The 17,049-nt window shown below is 49.6% G+C and overlaps 1 protein-coding gene across 4 annotated transcripts in view; it reads right to left on the bottom strand.

Annotated features, from left to right (window-relative positions):
• The window catches only part of ACAN (aggrecan), a 70,826-nt gene that overhangs the window by 4,216 nt on the left and 49,561 nt on the right, over positions 1-17,049 (bottom strand). The window contains exons 12-14 of one of the 4 annotated variants that reach the window (XM_054667145.2): positions 11,173-15,336; positions 10,149-10,262; positions 2,044-2,157 (exon numbers count right to left, since the gene is read on the bottom strand). In XM_054667145.2, the coding sequence (XP_054523120.1) occupies positions 2,044-2,157; positions 10,149-10,262; positions 11,173-15,336 (4,392 nt within the window). The remainder of the gene's footprint in view (positions 1-2,043; positions 2,158-10,148; positions 10,263-11,172; positions 15,337-17,049) is intronic. The other 3 variants (XM_003952726.6, XM_054667143.2, XM_054667144.2) reach the window with 3 other exon arrangements.

Genomic DNA, 17,049 nt, shown 5'->3' with positions numbered 1-17,049 from the left:
CCTTCTTCCCCTGGGATCTCCCAGGTGGAGGGCCATAAACCCCTCAGGCTGCATGGTGGTCTCCCTGATTGGATGCCACCATACTCTGGCTGTCCTGGAATGGAAGGACCAGTACCCGAGGGGAAGGAGTCTTAGGCTGAAGGGGTGGATGCTTGGCAAAGTGGGGGAGAGACAGTTGGGGACAGTGGAGGGAGAGCAGAACAGGGGGTCAGCAGCTTGAGAAGAAAGAGCAGAGCTGTAGGAGGGGCCGTGGAGGCCTCTGGTGCCTCAGCTATGAACGCCTTCCCCAAGGGGTGAGGCTGCAGTCTGGAAAGAGGTGGAGAGGCCTCAGACTAGCTCAGCACTCTGAAGAGGCCAGAGATATCATCTTAGGGCTGACTTAGGGGGTCAGTTTTTGGCCCCTTCAGTGGCTAAGGGCTGAGCTGGGCAGGCAGAGCTGGAGGGTGCAACTTCTCTGGGAGGTGGGTATGGGAGGGCAGGGCTGTGCAGGCTGAAGATTCTTAGGAAACAGAAACAATTCCAGACTGAAAGAGGTAACAGGGACAGAGCCAAGGCAGGAGGCACCGTGGAGTGGTGAGGACTCAGGATTGGAATGGGAGAGGAGATGCAGCCCTGCTTAGCTGGGCCCCCAGGCCCAGGGCCGAGCTGGGTGGCTCTGTCACCATCTCTCTGCCCCATCAGGGTACAGAGCCCTGTGAGGGTCCTGCCTCCATTCCAGCAGAGCCCACTTTTCCAGTCTGGAACCAAATAGCTGTTGTCCGCATGGAAGTCCCAGACCCTTCTACCCTGTGGCAAATGTTGTAGTATCATGGGGAGAAAATCCTTGTAGTCTCTGCTTGCACCCCAGCCAAGACCCCATATACCAATTTCTTGGGGTCTTGGGGTGAGGATGGAGGGTGGGAGGCTGCAAGGGAGTAGGGGTGTCCAGGCCTTTTTTTTTCCCAAAAGTCTTAAGTTCCTCTACCAGTCTGTAACCTTGGCAGTGCCTCAAAGGAATATGAAACCCAAAACTACCTCCTCACACTGCTTAGGACCAAAGGGAGACTCCCCAGGAGTTTCACCTGCTTTCTGGAAGTTCCTGGGTATCCAACTTGAGAGTTCATTGAAAAGGATTTTAAGCCCCTACACACTTCCAGTTCTGTCTGGGCCACTGAGACAAGTATCCAAAGGTCTCATCTCCCCTTTTCTGAGCTGGGAAATCCCCGAGATCCAGGAGGCTGGTGGGGAGACTAGGAAGCACCAAAGGTGAGAGAGTTAAGATTTCAGTCTGTCCCTGGGAGGGTTCCTGGTGCATAGCTCCTTTTGGTAGAAGTGGTGCAGAAACGGAGAGGTTGGCAAGGCCCAAGAGAGGTAACTCAGCTCCTCCCCCTTGTAACACAGTTCTGTTCTCTCTGGCCACTCTTTGCCTTGCACAAGGGAGGGAGAAAGGAAGCATAGGCTGGCATGGCATTGCCATGGCAGCTGTCACAATAGTGATGAGAAGAAGGTGACATGCAGCAGTCCTTGCTCATGCATGACTTGAACATGCTGATGACACCGGAGATCTCAGGCAGACCAACCACAGCTCTCGCCCCAGGAGAAGAGAAAGGCAGCTTGGCCAATGTGGCACAGTGGCTCCCAGGGCCATGAAGGAACCACAAAGGTCCCATGCCCATGACCACACTGAGAAGATCCGTGGCTGTCATCTGGAATGAGAACCAATTACTCCCACCCCATAGCTTCCTTCAAGACAAGTGCTCAGAATCAGCCCTGTCCTCTTAGTCTGAACCATACACCAACCTCGGTGGTGGCATCAGTAGGTCTGGAAGCCCTGGAGAAAGTCAGATCAGCCAGTGCTCCAGAAAAGGGTTTTCAAGGAGGAGAGCAAGAAAAAGAGTGGGAATCAGTGGGGCAGAATTTTCAGTTGTGGCCCCTGAAATGGCTCTCCAGATGAACCTCGGGGGCCCTACCCAGGGCCTGGAGCCTGTTGTTAGGAGGGAAAGGTGAGGGAGGAGGAGGGGGTGCAGCAGTTAGTAACATTAGCTGAAGCCGAGACGGCCGTACCAATCTCACACAGGTCCCCTTCGTAGCTGGGAAGGCATAAGCATGTGAAAGAGTCGATGGCATCCACGCAGGTGGCTCCATTCAGACAAGGGCTTGAGAGGCACTCATCAATGTCTGCAAGAAACCAAGGGCCACCATTAGGACTCCTGCCGGCAACTCCGGCCTCACAAGCACTGTGGCCTCCTTTTGAGTGGCCAGTCCTGCTGCTCTCCAGACCCCTGGGAGGGAACTGGCTGGTTTTCCTGAGAACTGTTGCTGCTGCTGCTGCTGCTGCTGCCATCTTGGAGTGCTGAAGCAAAGATCCAGACAAGGGTTTTCTTGGGCGTGTGTGATTCTTGATTGGTAAACTTGGAGCACTGGAGCCAGATTTCCCAGTGGTTTGAAGAGATCTGATATGTCTAAAGCCAAATGTCTTTTGTGACGGTGAACATAGAGTTCCTCCAAGATGCCTTCTCTTGTGAATATTTTGAGAGACCATGGATTCTGAAGTGGTTATGAACATGGTGGTGAGCAAGGAAACTGAAGTCAAGTTCTTGAAGCTTGGTTAGAGGTCTTTCTTTTCCTGGCTTCCTTTGTAGTTATGACCCAGAGAAAGAGGGCAAGGCTGTGTGGGGCTAGAATGAATGACCTCGAAATGGTCTGAAGAGTGTAGATCCATATGAAAATGGCAGCATGGGATGTTTGCGTGAGACCCATCAGAGTTCTTGGGCTGCAGACATCTTTGTCTTCAGTAGATATGATTTTAGAATCTCTTATAAAAATGAAGCCTGAATCTTTCTCTCGGGAGAGGGATGGAAACCCTGTCCAACATTTCCCCATATAATCTCATTTCAGCTTAAGGCCCCAGAAGGTGGCTATCTCCAGGGAGACACAAGTTCTAGAGGGACTCCATCCTGGCCAGTGGGAGACAAGTGTTCGGAGCTACAGAGGTGGTTAGCAAGTGGCCGCACAACAGCACTGGCACCAGTCTGGGATACAGGCACATCCCCATCCTCTGCCTCTTTTCAGATAGGCTCTTCTTCTCTTCTGTTCTTCTGGTCCTGAGATATCCTTTCTGATCAAACTTCTTTGTGGTACTTGAATTGGTAAGTCATTGGCCATTGCCTCAAATTTTCATGAATTAGCCAAGGTGAGAACTAAATCTCCTCATCTGGTCTTTCTGCATCTTGCTGAGAAACCAGAAGACCTGGGGGATCTCTTCTGCTTTCTTCATATTTGTACTTCAATGGTTCCTGCTGTTTTATCCCCCCACTTGGTTTCCTCCCCTGGGAACATGATAAATGCTATTATGAAGCTCCTCTTGCCAGGAGATCAGTAAAATTCTGCAGTGAGTGGGTTCCACTGGCTATGGGGCACCATGACATTGGTTTGAAGATACTGAGCCTCAGTATGTGCAGCTGTGTTCACACAACCTTCCAGATCCAATGACATGTCTGTAGGTGGGCTCTGTAGGTGGGCTCTGCAGGACAGCGAAGCCCTGTGGTGGGAATAGGATCTCAGAGTCCTAAACATGTGCCAAGACTTAGTTCTTGCCTCCCATAAGAGCAGACCAGACCTTAAAGTCAACCTTCTGATGAGATGGTAAAGGTGGTTTCCTCTGAGTCCTTACGCTGGTGCATAGTAGACATCTTCTAGGCCAGAAGCGGATTTGTGCAACAGGTAGCCTGAAAATCCCCAGCTCTCAGGCATCTTGCTCATCCACGAAGCCCCTAATCTCCAGTTGTTGGGCATCTCTTTCTTCCCATGAAGTCTTTAACTTCATCTCAGGGGGGGCACACCATAGACTAGAACCAACAGTTCCAAGTTGGAACTGTTCCAAGCAAACCCAAAATGCATGGAGGAACAGACTGAAATCCCAGCATGCACTTGGATTCCCAGCATGCCCCAGGATTCCCAGCAGCAGCAGTAGCAGCAATAGGTCAGGCCAGTCGGCAGGGCGGAAGCTGGGGGCGGCTCTCCTGCATGTTCTCTTTTGTCCATTAGCATCATTATGGGAGATGGGAAGCACTGGGCAAGGGGAATTAAGCAAATGTAGGTGCTAAAGCAGTTGTACAGAGCAGGGAACAGGAGTGGCCTCTGGGGAGAAGAGTAAAACATCAACCCTGGGGCCTCTGGCTGCCCATGGGAGAAAGGGCAGGAAAGGAAAGACACCCCAGCGGAGGTCAGGCTGGGGGGTATCCAGTTGTCTCAGAGGCTGGTCGCACAAAACCTGCTCCCAGGCTGCCCGAGTTGGGGTGAGGGGGAGCGTTGCTTTCTTTCTGTGTTTGACCAGGGCACAAAATCTGAGAAGGCTGCGGGGACTGAAGGAACAAATTCCGGGGCTCAGAATTTTTTTTTTCACGGCCCTGGATTTACAGATGAGGAGGGAAAGAAGGGCCACAATCCTGAAGAAAGTCAGAAAACCTGTGTTTGCAGTCAGGGTAGTTTGGAGAGGCTGAGTCAGCATCTTCAGCAGCGGGCAGAAGGCCAGGTGTCCGGTGTGGGGCTTTCTTATTAGCTGTTTTGGCCTGTGCTGCCTCATCTCCTCTTGTTCTGGCTGGAAGGGCCGTTCTGGCCCTGCATGGCCCACCTCTTTCTGAGAAGGGCAATTAGGACATCTCATGCCTTCTGGAACTGATAGAGGAGTTGGGCTGGGCCCTGCTGTGAATGCAGAGTGATGGATCCTGGATAAGTAGCTTGCAAGTGGAGGGAGGGAAGGGCTTTGGGCAATGGGCAGGCTTCATAGGGAAAGAGGAAAGGGAGGAAACCAGTAACTCTCAAGAACCTCCTGTGAGCCCAGTGCTGACTCACACACGTTCTCCTTCATTATCCTTCCAATGGCCAGGTGGCAAGACATCACTATGCCATTTACAGGTGAGAAAACATGTGAATTCTTTAACATGTTTGAGATGTAAAAACAAAACAGAAAAGAAAGAAAGAACAGAAAGAAAACAAGTGAGGTGACTTGCCCAACCTGGGTGTTGGGGAGACAGAGTTGAAGAGATGGAGGAGTCAGGAAATGAGACTGGAAGTTGGCTTCTGCCCCACGTGGAGGGAGAGAGACACTGGAGTCCTGGACTGTCAGCACCTCCTTACCATTGCTGCTACAGCTACCCAGGGCTCACTCATCATCACTGAGCAGGGACTCTGGGGAGCATCAGGATTCTCAGGGTCCTCTTCCCACTACTATAACCAAAAGGGCTGGTTTGTTCCTGAACAAGGCCCTCCAGCAATATCTCTAACTTGGGAGAGAAAATAACTGAGAGCCCCTGATAAAGGCCAGGGGAGTAGAGATAGTTACAAAGCATCACGTGGTTGTCTGAATTGGAGACGTCAGGCCTCCACCTTGAAAAGATCTTGTCCAGCTTTTGCCTAGGTCACAGCCCAGGACCTCCAAGTGAGTGAGAGTTTATTTGCTCATAAAAAATGCTGAACGAAGAGCAATGCAGGTGCTAAAACTCAAATGATACTGAACTAAAAGGGTTGCCACTCATAAAGACTACAATATGAATGGAACTCCTCAAGCTGTTCAGTGCATACTTGTGCAGCTGTATGTGGTGACTCTGGACATAACTTTCCTGGGCAAGGATGGGGGAAACCTCTTAAGAAATACAGATAAAATTTCTCAATTCAATGGATGCTCTGCATGTTGCAAAGACCTGGGATCAATGAAGATGAACAGACCTGAGTAGATACACTAACTTTCTGGTTGTCTCTTACACAAATGAAAGAAGGATTATAAAAGCATATTTACCAGTCCCAATTTGCTTTTAAGATAAAATAATTACATTAAAAATATAGGCCCAGCGCGGTGGCTCACACTTGTAATCCCAGCACTTTGGGAGGCCGAGGCGGGTGGATCAGAAGGTCAGGAGTTCAAGATCAGCCTGGCCAACATAGTGAAATCCCATCTACTAAATATACAAAAAATTAGGCAGGTGTGGTGATGTGTGCCTGTAATCCCAGCTACTCGGGAGGCTGAGGCAGGAGAATCGCTTGAACCCAGGAGGTATAGCTTGCAGTGAGGGGAGATTGTGCCACTGCACTCCAGCCTGCATGACAGTGCGAGACTCCATCTTAAAAAAAAAAAGATTATAACATATGCTATCATTATTTGTACTATTTCAAATCTTTTGTATTTTAAAGGTTGATCTTGAATATAACTTTAATATCTTGCTTTTTTTTTGAGACAGGGTCTCACTCTGTCACCCAGGCTGGAATGCAGTGGCACGACCATGGCTCACTACAGTCTCAACATCCTGGGCTCAAGTGAAACTCCTACCTTAGCTTCCCCAGTAGCTGGGACTAAAGGCATGTGCCACCATACCCAGCTAATTAAAAAAATATATTTTTTGTAGCAATGGGATCCCACTGTGTTGCCCAGGCTGGTCTTGAACTCCTGGGCTCAAGTGATCCTCCTGCCTCGGCCTCCCAAAGTTCTGGGATTACAGGTGTGCACCACTGTGCCCAACAATATCCTGCTTCTTAAATCAATCAGTTGCCTGTTAAAATCTGCCCAGGAACTTTTTGGTTAAGTCAAGAAGGCATACTTTGTATTTTCACTTGCAACCCTATATTTTCATTTGCTTTGAAAACATTTCTTTCCCAAGGATAGAGGTTTCACTGAAATTCAAACATCTCTCCTAGAGGAAGAAAGAGTGGAAGGTCATAGATCAGAGCTTCAAACCTAGAAACTGAAAAACAGCAGTAAGATAGGAAGGAAACTGATTCAGTTTAAGGTCATGCCCTCCTAACAGAGGAGATAAGAGAAGGCTACATAGCACCAGTGATGACTGGAAATTGGATGTGAAATCTGGTTAGAACAGTATTTTTCATCCTTGGCTGGCACATTAGAATTACTGGAGTAGTTTTTAAAAATATTCCTATTTAAAGATTTTTTAAAAATACCAATGCTGAAGTTCCTCTTTAGACCAATTGAATCAGACTATCTCAGAGTGGGGCCCAGGCATGATGCTTTTTAAAAGCACTCCAGGTGATTCCAAGCTGCAGCCAGGATAGAAACCTTAGAGTCTGAAGCCTAATTCCCTTGGGTGATGTCAGTAATGGAAGTGGGGAAAGACGCTGCTGCTTTTGAAGTGGGTCAGAATAGAATAGTCTTGCTTTTAATTGCTAAATAATCTGAGTATTCATTAAACAGATCTTGACTTTTTTTTTTTAATAGAGATTGGTTTTCACTATGTTGCCCAGGCTAGTCTCGAACTCCTGAGCTCAAGTGATCCGCCCACTTTAGCCTCACAGGTGTGAGCCACCATGCCCAACCTAGATCTTAATTTTGAAGTCAAAAGTACTGATTGATAACTTATCAGTTATCAATCAGTAACTTATAATAACTTATCAAGAACTTATTTATGGAAGATTGACTAAAAAAGATGACAGTAATTGTCAATTTTTTTTAAGGTCTAAATACAGCTTCTGACCCCCTTGACCAGGTGGAAGTTTTCCCTGAGGATTCAAATATTACTGCAGGAATCATGCTGCATTTTACTCCCTATGGCCCCCCGAGGATACTGATCCATGGTCTTGTTTTTTTTTTTTTTTTTTTTTGAGACCGAGTGTCACTCTGTCACCCAGGCTGGAGTGCAGTGCAACAATCTCGGCTCACTGCAACCTCCGCCTCTGGGTTCAAGCAGTTCTCCTGCCTCAGCCTCCGGAGTAGCTAGGACTACAGGCGTGCGCCACCACACCCAGCTAATTTTTGTATTTTTAGTAGAGATGGGGTTTCACCATATTGATTAGGCTGGTTTCAAACTCCTGACCTCAGGCAATCCATCCGCCTTGGCCTCCCAAAGTGCTGGGATTACAGGCATGAGCCACTGCACCTGGCTGATCCATGGTCTTTTTAACAACCTGTAGTTCCTGATTCTGGTGCAAGACAATGGTGGGTCACCCGTGGAGACTGGCCACTATCTGCAGTCCTTCTGGAAGCACTTGAACCTTGAGCTAAGTTGAACAAGAGTGACCTGGGACCCCAAGGTACAGTCATGGGAAAAGAGACCCAGGTTTTGTGCTGGGCTGATCCCCACCACTCACTCTTTGGAGATGCTAAAGCTTCTCTTAGCCAGTAGAGTGAGAGATGGGGAAAGGGAAGCAATTTTTATTAAATGCCTCTTCTGACCAGATGTTGTACATGGGTGATCTTCACCCTCACAGCAGCGGTTCTCAGCCCTGGCTGCACATTGGAGTCACCTGGGAGTTTTAAAAACCTCAATGCCAAGGCCACAGAACCACTTCAATCACAATCTGTGGGGGTAGATCTCAGGCATCATAATTTTTCAAAGCTGAGAACCATTACCGTCGATCCCTGTTTGCAAATGAGGAAAATGAAGGCTGGGCTGTAAGTCTTGAATCCGACCACCCTGGATTCCCAGCTCCTCCCCACTCTGGCTCCCCTGAAGTCCAGCTTCAGTTTTTTGAGACCAGCAACTGGTTGTTATGTTCAAGAGGGAGTTTCTTATTTAGCTGAGTGTGTTAAACATGTGAATTAAGGTCTTGATTCTTGATTCAATCCACCTACTCAGTACAGTTAGGCAAATTACTTAACTCCTCTGAGTTCCAGTCTCAAATGGGGGTAGTTACCAAGCTGCTTACAGAGCCGTCTGGGGAGAAATCATGGGAACAAAAGCCCTTTGGAAATATATATGATCACAGAAAGGCTGTCCTTACAGCAGAATAGTTACGGCCCACTGACACTTACTTCTATTAGTTTCAGGGCTGCCAAGAACATGAGCCTTGCTTTGACTTCTGATGCTAGTGTCAGATTTTTGCCTCAAGTATCAGGTTAAGAAGGATTTCCCAAGAGTGGAGTCACCCATCAGGGGTGAGTGATGGTGGGGTGCAGCTACAGTCCCTGGGGTCACTATGGCCCAGTGGAAATGCTGTCCCCTTCTACAGTAAGCCCGGGACCTTCCCAGGATAGCCCACCCTCTCTGTCCTTGCAGCCCACACGTTGGGGAAAGAGTGAATGAATATCTACCCTAACGCCTGTTTATATATACATATATAGTTACTGCATATGTACCATGTATACAGCATGTTTGTATTATATGATATATAATATATAATGATGTATTAATTTGCATGTATATTAATATATATAGACACAGAATTGTCTGTGTTTGATGTAAAGGCTATCGAAGGATAATTGCCCGACATGAGGTTTATGTGGAAGTGATGTTTTTTCTCCAGGGTTCGTTTGTTCATTTTTGCACATGTCCTAGGAGTGACCCCTTTTAGGAAAGATCCTAGGTCTCTGATTCTTGACTTAGGAGGGAGGCTGGGGATAAGGGCACTGGGGTAGTGGGAGAACTAATGAAAGAATATGAGCTTGGTGGTAACTGGGCATTTCTTTCCTCAAGGTGGTGATGTTGATGAGATGAGATGAGATGTCCTCATGACCACGGGCCTCCCGTGTGTCTGCGGAACAGCAGGTAGATTCTAACCATCTCCTTCCGGGGTCCACCTCAGATCAGAGGGTCCCCAGCCTCTCCACCCATCCCACAGGCTGCTTCACCCATAGCTAAGGACAAACAGGCTCATGGTGGGTGCCTGGGCAGATGCGCTCCTGGGTTACAGCTGCCCTACAGCCACGAATCCCTGTGCTGGGTGATTACCACTGTTTGTGTCATTTCCTTCAGGGCAAGAAGGGGACCCAAACCCCACGCAGACCCAAGCATGGAGGCAACTTGGTGGGGTTCACTGTGCATGATACAAGACGGCCCCACTCAGAGACTCCTCACCAGCAGCGGAGAGGTGTGACCGCTGTATTTAATACTCACCCCATGCTCAATATTTCTTTGAAGTCTCATCTCCAAAATTCAAGCACATTTTTCATACTACTCCTACAATAGTCATTGGCTTGATATAAAAATACTTACCAACTTAATTACTTGACTCTTTTCTCCTAAACCTAGACATTCGAGAAAGATAAGCCATGTCTGTCCTGTGGTTTCTGCCCCTGACATGTCATCATGCAGCTCCTTACCAGCCTGAGAAGCCTGAGCCTCAGTGTACCTTGGTTGCCTCCTCCCACCTGGGGACCCTTTGGGGGATGAAGAAGTCTGTCCAGCGCCTCCGCCCTCACTCTTCACGGCCAATGAGGGCCTTACCTATGTTACAGTGCTCGCCAGTGTAGCCAGGGGGGCACAGGCATATGACGTGTCCCTCTGTCTCCTTGCAGGTCCCAGCTCCACAGGGCTCCTCTGCACAGGACCTGGCGGGGGCTGCAACCCCCAGGGGAGAGGTTGAGCATCAAGAACACAGTCACCTGGCTACCATGGCCTCCAAGACCTCAAAGTTGGGGCATGAGGTTCCTGAAGTCCACGAGGCTGGCTTTGGGTCAGCACTTTTCTAAGGCCTCTGTCCCTCCTGGGCACCTGGCCCACAGCATCGGGGGGAGCTCTCTAGCTGTGAAAGCTCTCTCAGCACAAAGGAAGGTACAAGGGACCCCAGAGCAAAAAAAAAAAAAAACAAAACAAAGGAAAATCAGCTACCACTACCAGTGCTCACTGCCCGGCACTTGGAGTTATGTCATGGTGAGACAATCATGATAGTACAGGAGCCCCTTTGTACACGGATGGGGTTGGGGATGCAGAATCTAAAACCAGATAGCCAAATGACACTTCATAGTTCCTTAAGTTGTGCAGGTTTTAACCCTGCACAAAATAAATATTCAGACATAAACACCATCAGCAGATTTACTCTCTCATCTTACACTCACTCCGGGGCAGGGTGCATGAGCAGAATTTCTAGCACTATCTAAACAGTCATCCTTCTCTCCCCGTGTCAAGTACAGATAGTTGAATTCACGTGTAAAAACTCACGGACTGTAACTCCGCTGTAATGATAACATCACTCATCTTTATAAGTGTGCACTGCATGCAGAGTGTGATGCTAAGTGCTTGCTTTATCTATCTATGTTTATATTCTGCTTAATCTTCCCTGGTATAGTATTATCCTACTCTTAGTTACAGATGAGGCTCAGAGAGGGGAAGACTATTGCCTGAGGCTGCACAGCTAACCTTTGGTGGAGTTGTTCTTGGAACCTTAAAGCTATGCTGCCTCCTTCTGTGCTGCAGTAGGCTACAGTCTGAACTACCTAAGCACATTTAAAGGGGGAAAAAATCACAATACCTGCAGCCGTTGATTCTGATTCACGTTTCCATTCTGGAGAAGCTGGGATGGAAGCATCTGTCGGGGAGGTGGCTGTTTTGACTGTGTGAGTCTCTTCTCCCGAGTACAGGAGGCTTGAGGACTCAATTTCTAGATGCGTCTCTGCAGGGCGCTGGGTCTGCTGGGTCCACTCAGACTCTGGGATGCTGGTGCTGATGACAACGCCCAGCCGCAAGGTGTGACCAGACGGGTCTCCGCTGATTTCAGTCCTGTCTCCAGAAGCCGTGGGAGTGGCTGAAGGCAAGCCTGGTGCCTCTGTCCCCACATCATTGGTGGTGGTGGATTCTCCACTCACTTCTGGGGCAGCGGACGCCTCGCCTTCTTGAAATGTCAAAGTGCTGCCGCTCACTCCTAGGCCAGAGGATCTCTCGAGGTCAGCTTCGTGGAATGCAGAGGTGGTTTCACTCAGATCAGGGGACCCAGAATCTTCTCTGCTGGCCTCAGGGGCGGCAGATGCCCCGAACCCAGCTTCAGGATAGGCGGACGTCTCACTGCTAGATTCTGGGACTGATGATACTTCTACTCCAGACCCAGGGAGCACTGGGGTAGCTCCACTAACGTCCCCAGCTGTGGAGACATCTCCACTGGACTCAAAAAGCTGGGGTGTGTGTGTCACAGGGGGCCTTTGGCCTAGTTCCTGAGAAACAGTTGGTTCAGTAACACCCTCCACGAACTCAGAAGTGATTAAAGTAACTTCCGGAAGTCCTGAGGCCTCTCCACTGGTGCCCATGGCTACAGAGGATTCTCTACTTACATTGGTGGTGCTGGCAAAATCCCCACTAAAATATGGAGTACCTGGTGGCTCTCCGCTGGGCTCTACCAGCCCGGACTGCAGCCCACTTAGGTCCAGAAATCCAGAATGCTCCCCAGACATGTCTGGTGCTCCAGAATGAGCACCACTGAGTTCTAAAATGCCAGAAGGCCCTTCTCCTGCCTCTTGGGCTGTTGGAGCCTGGGTTACAGATTCCACCAAAGTTCTGTCTACAAGAGAGACAGTGGGGAAACTAGATGGAGTTCCACTGCCATAATATGCTCCCGAGGGCAGGCTGCTCCCAATCTCAGCTCTGGAGGATTCTCCACTGACCTCAGCTATGCCACTTGGTAGGCCACTGAATTCCGGAGTCTGGGATGTAAACCCACTGGAATTGACTGTTCCAGAAAACTGTCCACTGACATCCACCATCCCAGATTTGCCTGACAGATCTGCCTCTCCGGAAGGGAGGCCACTGAGTTCCACAGACCCTAAGCCTTCTTCTTCTTTAAATGTAGTAGGGGCCACTTCAACCAAACTGGTGTCCACAAATGTAATCCCAGAAGATTCACCACTGCCACTCGTGGTACCAGAAACCAGGTCAGGGACTCCTGATGTTGCCCCACTGAACCCTGGTAACCCTGAAGGCTGCCCACTGAGATCAGGGACCCCGGATGTTTCTCCACTCAGATCAGTTATGCCAAAGGGTTGACTAGTGCCATAAAGAACTCCAGATGCTTCTCCACTAACACCTGGTTGTCCAGAGGACAGCCCGCTAAGCTCAGTCACTCCAGATGTTTCCCCACTAGTGTCAGGAAACCCTGATGGCTGTCCACTGACACCAAAGAGTCCAGGTATTTCCCCACTGACATCAGGAGACCCAGATGCTTGGCCACTGAGTTCAGTTCCTGAAGGGAGTCCACTAGCTCTCCCACTAATGTCCAGCTCACTGGAGGGCAGTCCAGATATTTCTCCTGCACCACTGATGCCAATGGTTCCCCTCCCTTCCAGTTCACTTGCAGTGGAGGCTGTGACCACTTCCACCAATGTAGAATCCACTAGGGAAACAGTTGGGAATCCAGATGGAAGTCCACTAAAGTCAGGCAGGCCAGAGGGTGGGCCACTTCCAAGGTCCACCCCAGAATACTCACCACTAAATCCAGAGGGAAGACCACTTGTTTCTGGAGCTTGCCCACTTCCTAGAGTTCCAGAAGGCAGTTTGCCCAAGTCCAAGTCTCCAGAAGCTGACCCCACCAAGTCTTCTTTTCCAGAAGGCAACCCACTGAGGTCCTCAGCTCCAGAAGCTGAAGTCTCTAGACCCTCCCTTCCAGAAGGAAGCCCACTGAGGTCAGTCCCTACTTCAGAAGCAGAGGTCTCTAGACCTTCTCCTCCAGAAGGAAGTCCACTGAGGTCCCCAAATCCAGAGGCAGAAATCTCTAGAACTTCTTCTCCAGAAGGGAGCCTGCTGAGGTCCTCTACTCCAGAAGCAGAGGTCTCTAGACCTTCTCCTGAAGGAAGTTCACTGACATCCTCTATTCCAGAGGCAGAAGTCTCTACAACCTCTCCAGAAGGAAGCCCGCTGATGTCCTCTACTCCAGAGGCAGAAATCTCTAGAACTTCTCCTCCAGAAGGAGGTCCACTGACGTCCCCTACCGCAGAGGTAGAAGTCTCTAGAACTTCTCCAGAAGGAAGCCCACTGATCTCCTCTACTCCAGAGGCAGTAGTCTCTAGAACTTCTCCAGAAGGAAGCCCACTGATCTCCTCTACTCCAGGGGCAGTAGTCTCTAGAACTTCTCCAGAAGGAAGCCCGCTGATGTCCTCTACTCCAGAGGCAGTAGTCTCTAGAACTTCTCCAGAAGGAAGCCCGCTGATGTCCTCTACTCCAGGGGCAGTAGTCTCTAGAACTTCTCCAGAAGGAAGCCCGCTGATGTCCTCTACTCCAGGGGCAGTAGTCTCTAGAACTTCTCCAGAAGGAAGCCCGCTGATGTCCTCTACTCCAGGGGCAGTAGTCTCTAGAACTTCTCCAGAAGGAAGCCCGCTGATGTCCTCTACTCCAGGGGCAGTAGTCTCTAGAACTTCTCCAGAAGGAAGCCCGCTGATGTCCTCTACTCCAGGGGCAGTAGTCTCTAGAACTTCTCCAGAAGGAAGCCCGCTGATGTCCTCTACTCCAGGGGCAGTAGTCTCTAGAACTTCTCCAGAAGGAAGCCCGCTGATGTCCTCTACTCCAGGGGCAGTAGTCTCTAGAACTTCTCCAGAAGGAAGCCCGCTGATCTCCTCTACTCCAGGGGCAGTAGTCTCTAGAACTTCTCCAGAAGGAAGCCCGCTGATGTCCTCTACTCCAGGGGCAGTAGTCTCTAGAACTTCTCCAGAAGGAAGCCCACTGATCTCTACTCCAGGGGCAGTAGTCTCTAGAACTTCTCCAGAAGGAAGCCCGCTGATGTCCTCTACTCCAGGGGCAGTAGTCTCTAGAACTTCTCCAGAAGGAAGCCCGCTGATGTCCTCTACTCCAGGGGCAGTAGTCTCTAGAACTTCTCCAGAAGGAAGCCCGCTGATGTCCTCTACTCCAGGGGCAGTAGTCTCTAGAACTTCTCCAGAAGGAAGCCCGCTGATGTCCTCTACTCCAGGGGCAGTAGTCTCTAGAACTTCTCCAGAAGGAAGCCCGCTGATGTCCTCTACTCCAGGGGCAGTAGTCTCTAGAACTTCTCCAGAAGGAAGCCCACTGAGGTCTCCTACTCCAGAGGCAGAGGTCTCTAGAACTTCTCCAGAAGGAAGTCCACTGAGATCCCCAACTCCAGAGGCAGAGCCCTCTAGGATCTCAGCTCCAGAGGGCAGTTCACCAACCGTAGGAGTGCTGGGCCACTCAATTCTCTCTTCATCCCCTGAGGGTAGTCCACTTTCCACAGGCAGGACTGAGCCCACTGTGGAAGTAAGACCACTGGAGTCCAGGTCTCCAGAGGGCAGTCCACTTGCCCTGTCCCCTGACAGCTGCCCACTGAAGTCAAGATGTCCTGAAACATCTCCACTGCCTATGAAGTCACCACTGACATCAGGGGCCCCAGATTCCTCCCCAGAGCTGGGCAGCTCAGTCCAGCTGGGCACGGGGGGTGAAGGTGTATACGGCTCTTCTGAGGCTGATGGTTCCTCTGAGGGGGATGGCTCCTTGGAGGGGAATGGCTCCTCTGAGGGGAACAGCTCCACTGAGGGGAATGGCCTCACTGAGGGGAATGGTTCCTCTGAGGGGGATGGCTCCTCTGAGGGGAATGGCACCTCTGAGGGGGATGGTTCCTCTGAGGCAGAGGGCACTTCAGTTGCAGAAGGGCCTTCTGTACTTTCCTCTGTTGCTGCGCCAGTGGGAGGCCAAGTAGGAAGGATCCCTGTAGGAAAGAAGGAAGAAAGATGAAGTGTGGGTTTATTAACTCTGCCCCATTTTAAGCTCATATGTAGAATCTAAACTCCATTCTTTCCACAGTAAAATTTTTCTCTCAAGAGCTCAGCAACGTGTCCAAATGCTTTCTAATGGAACTGTGTAAAGTGTCTTGGAAATGAAGAAAGGAAAGAAGGAAGGAAGGAAGTATAGGGAGAAAAGAAGGCAGAAGGACAGGGAGAAAGGAAGGAGGGAGGTAGGGAACCGGGAAGCTCCCCCAGGTGCCCACAGGGCCATGGGCTACACAGGTTGTACTTTGTGTGAGATGCGGGGGCCACCATCCACACAACCCACTGGATGTGGGGGCCTGCCCACCACTGAAGACCACCAAGGTCATCCTGCAAGTACTTCCACATTACCATCTCATTGATTTGGTCCCATGGTTTTCAAAGCTTGGACTCGCAGCAAGAGCACCCTCTGGGAGCTTGAATAGAAAAGCAAATTCCTAGACCTCACCCCAGCCCCACTGATGACCTCACCCCAGCCCCACTGATTCAGCAACTCTGGGAAGAAGTCTGGCATACTGTGTTTTAGCAAGCCCTCCTTGTGATGCTGGGGCTCACTTCAGTGTAAGAACTGTTCATTTTAAGCCATCCTTCTGAGGAAGAAAGGGCCAGGTGGTGATGTTTGTAAACATACAGTGACTTTTTCCAGTTCTGAGAACTCTGTTACAGACAATTTGAAAAACAGAGAAATGAAAAAAGGAAACCCCACAATTCTAACTAATCAAGGCTACATTCTTTGCTTCAGCTCTTCTTTCCTTTGGCATTTGAAAAACAGCCACACTGCATTTTAACCTTGTATGTACTTTGGGGCCTACTTCCCAGATGGGGCCCCTGAGCACTGAGGGTGCTGGGTCTACTGAGCAGGTTTAGTTTGTTCTTGCTGAGAGGAGAATCTTAGAGGGGGAGGTGGGGCATGAAGCATAGCAGTGGTGCCATGAAAAAAAAAAAAACAGTTAGCTGGGCAGGACCCGAAAAAGATTTTTTTTATTTTGATAGGTATGTATGTGTGTATGTATGTATGTATGTATCTATCTATCATCTATCTATTTATCTATGAAACACATCAGGATGACCATTTGCAGTCATAATATAACAGTTCCCTCTTAAATAAATTTACATTTCTTTCTTTTGTTTTTGGAGAGAGGGTCTTGCTCTGTTGCCCAGGCTGCAGTGTGGTGGCACCATCTTGGCTCACTGCAACCTCCACCTCCTGGGTTCAAGTGATTCTCATGCCTCAGACTCCTGAGTAGCTGGGACTACAGGTGCGTGCCACCACACCTGGCTAATTTTTGTATTTTTAGTAGACACTGGGTTTTGCCATGTTGGCCAGGCTGGTCTTGAACTCCTGGCCTCAAGTGGTCCTCCCACCTTGGCCTCCCAAAGTGCTGGGATTACAGGTGTAAGCCACCATACTCAGCCCTACATTTATTTTTTTTAAAGCAAGTCAACTTAAAGAAAAGTACATGGAGCAAATGATAGTGCAAATGGTTCCCAGATATGGCTGAAATCAGCAAGGTGGTCAGGAACCGAAGTCTAGAAAACATTTCTACAGGGCTGCTGGAGCCACTTTCCCACGGGTAACTCCCCACTAGTGGTTGCCAGAGTCCTGCGCAAAGTCATACCCTGATGCCAAAGAGGACTCAGTCATTCTTCTCCTG

This window comes from Pan troglodytes, chromosome 16, assembly GCF_028858775.2.
Source record: "Pan troglodytes isolate AG18354 chromosome 16, NHGRI_mPanTro3-v2.0_pri, whole genome shotgun sequence".
NCBI lineage: Eukaryota > Metazoa > Chordata > Mammalia > Primates > Hominidae > Pan > Pan troglodytes.
Note: the sequence above shows the minus strand (reverse complement) of the source record. Positions and strands in the feature narration are given on the sequence as shown.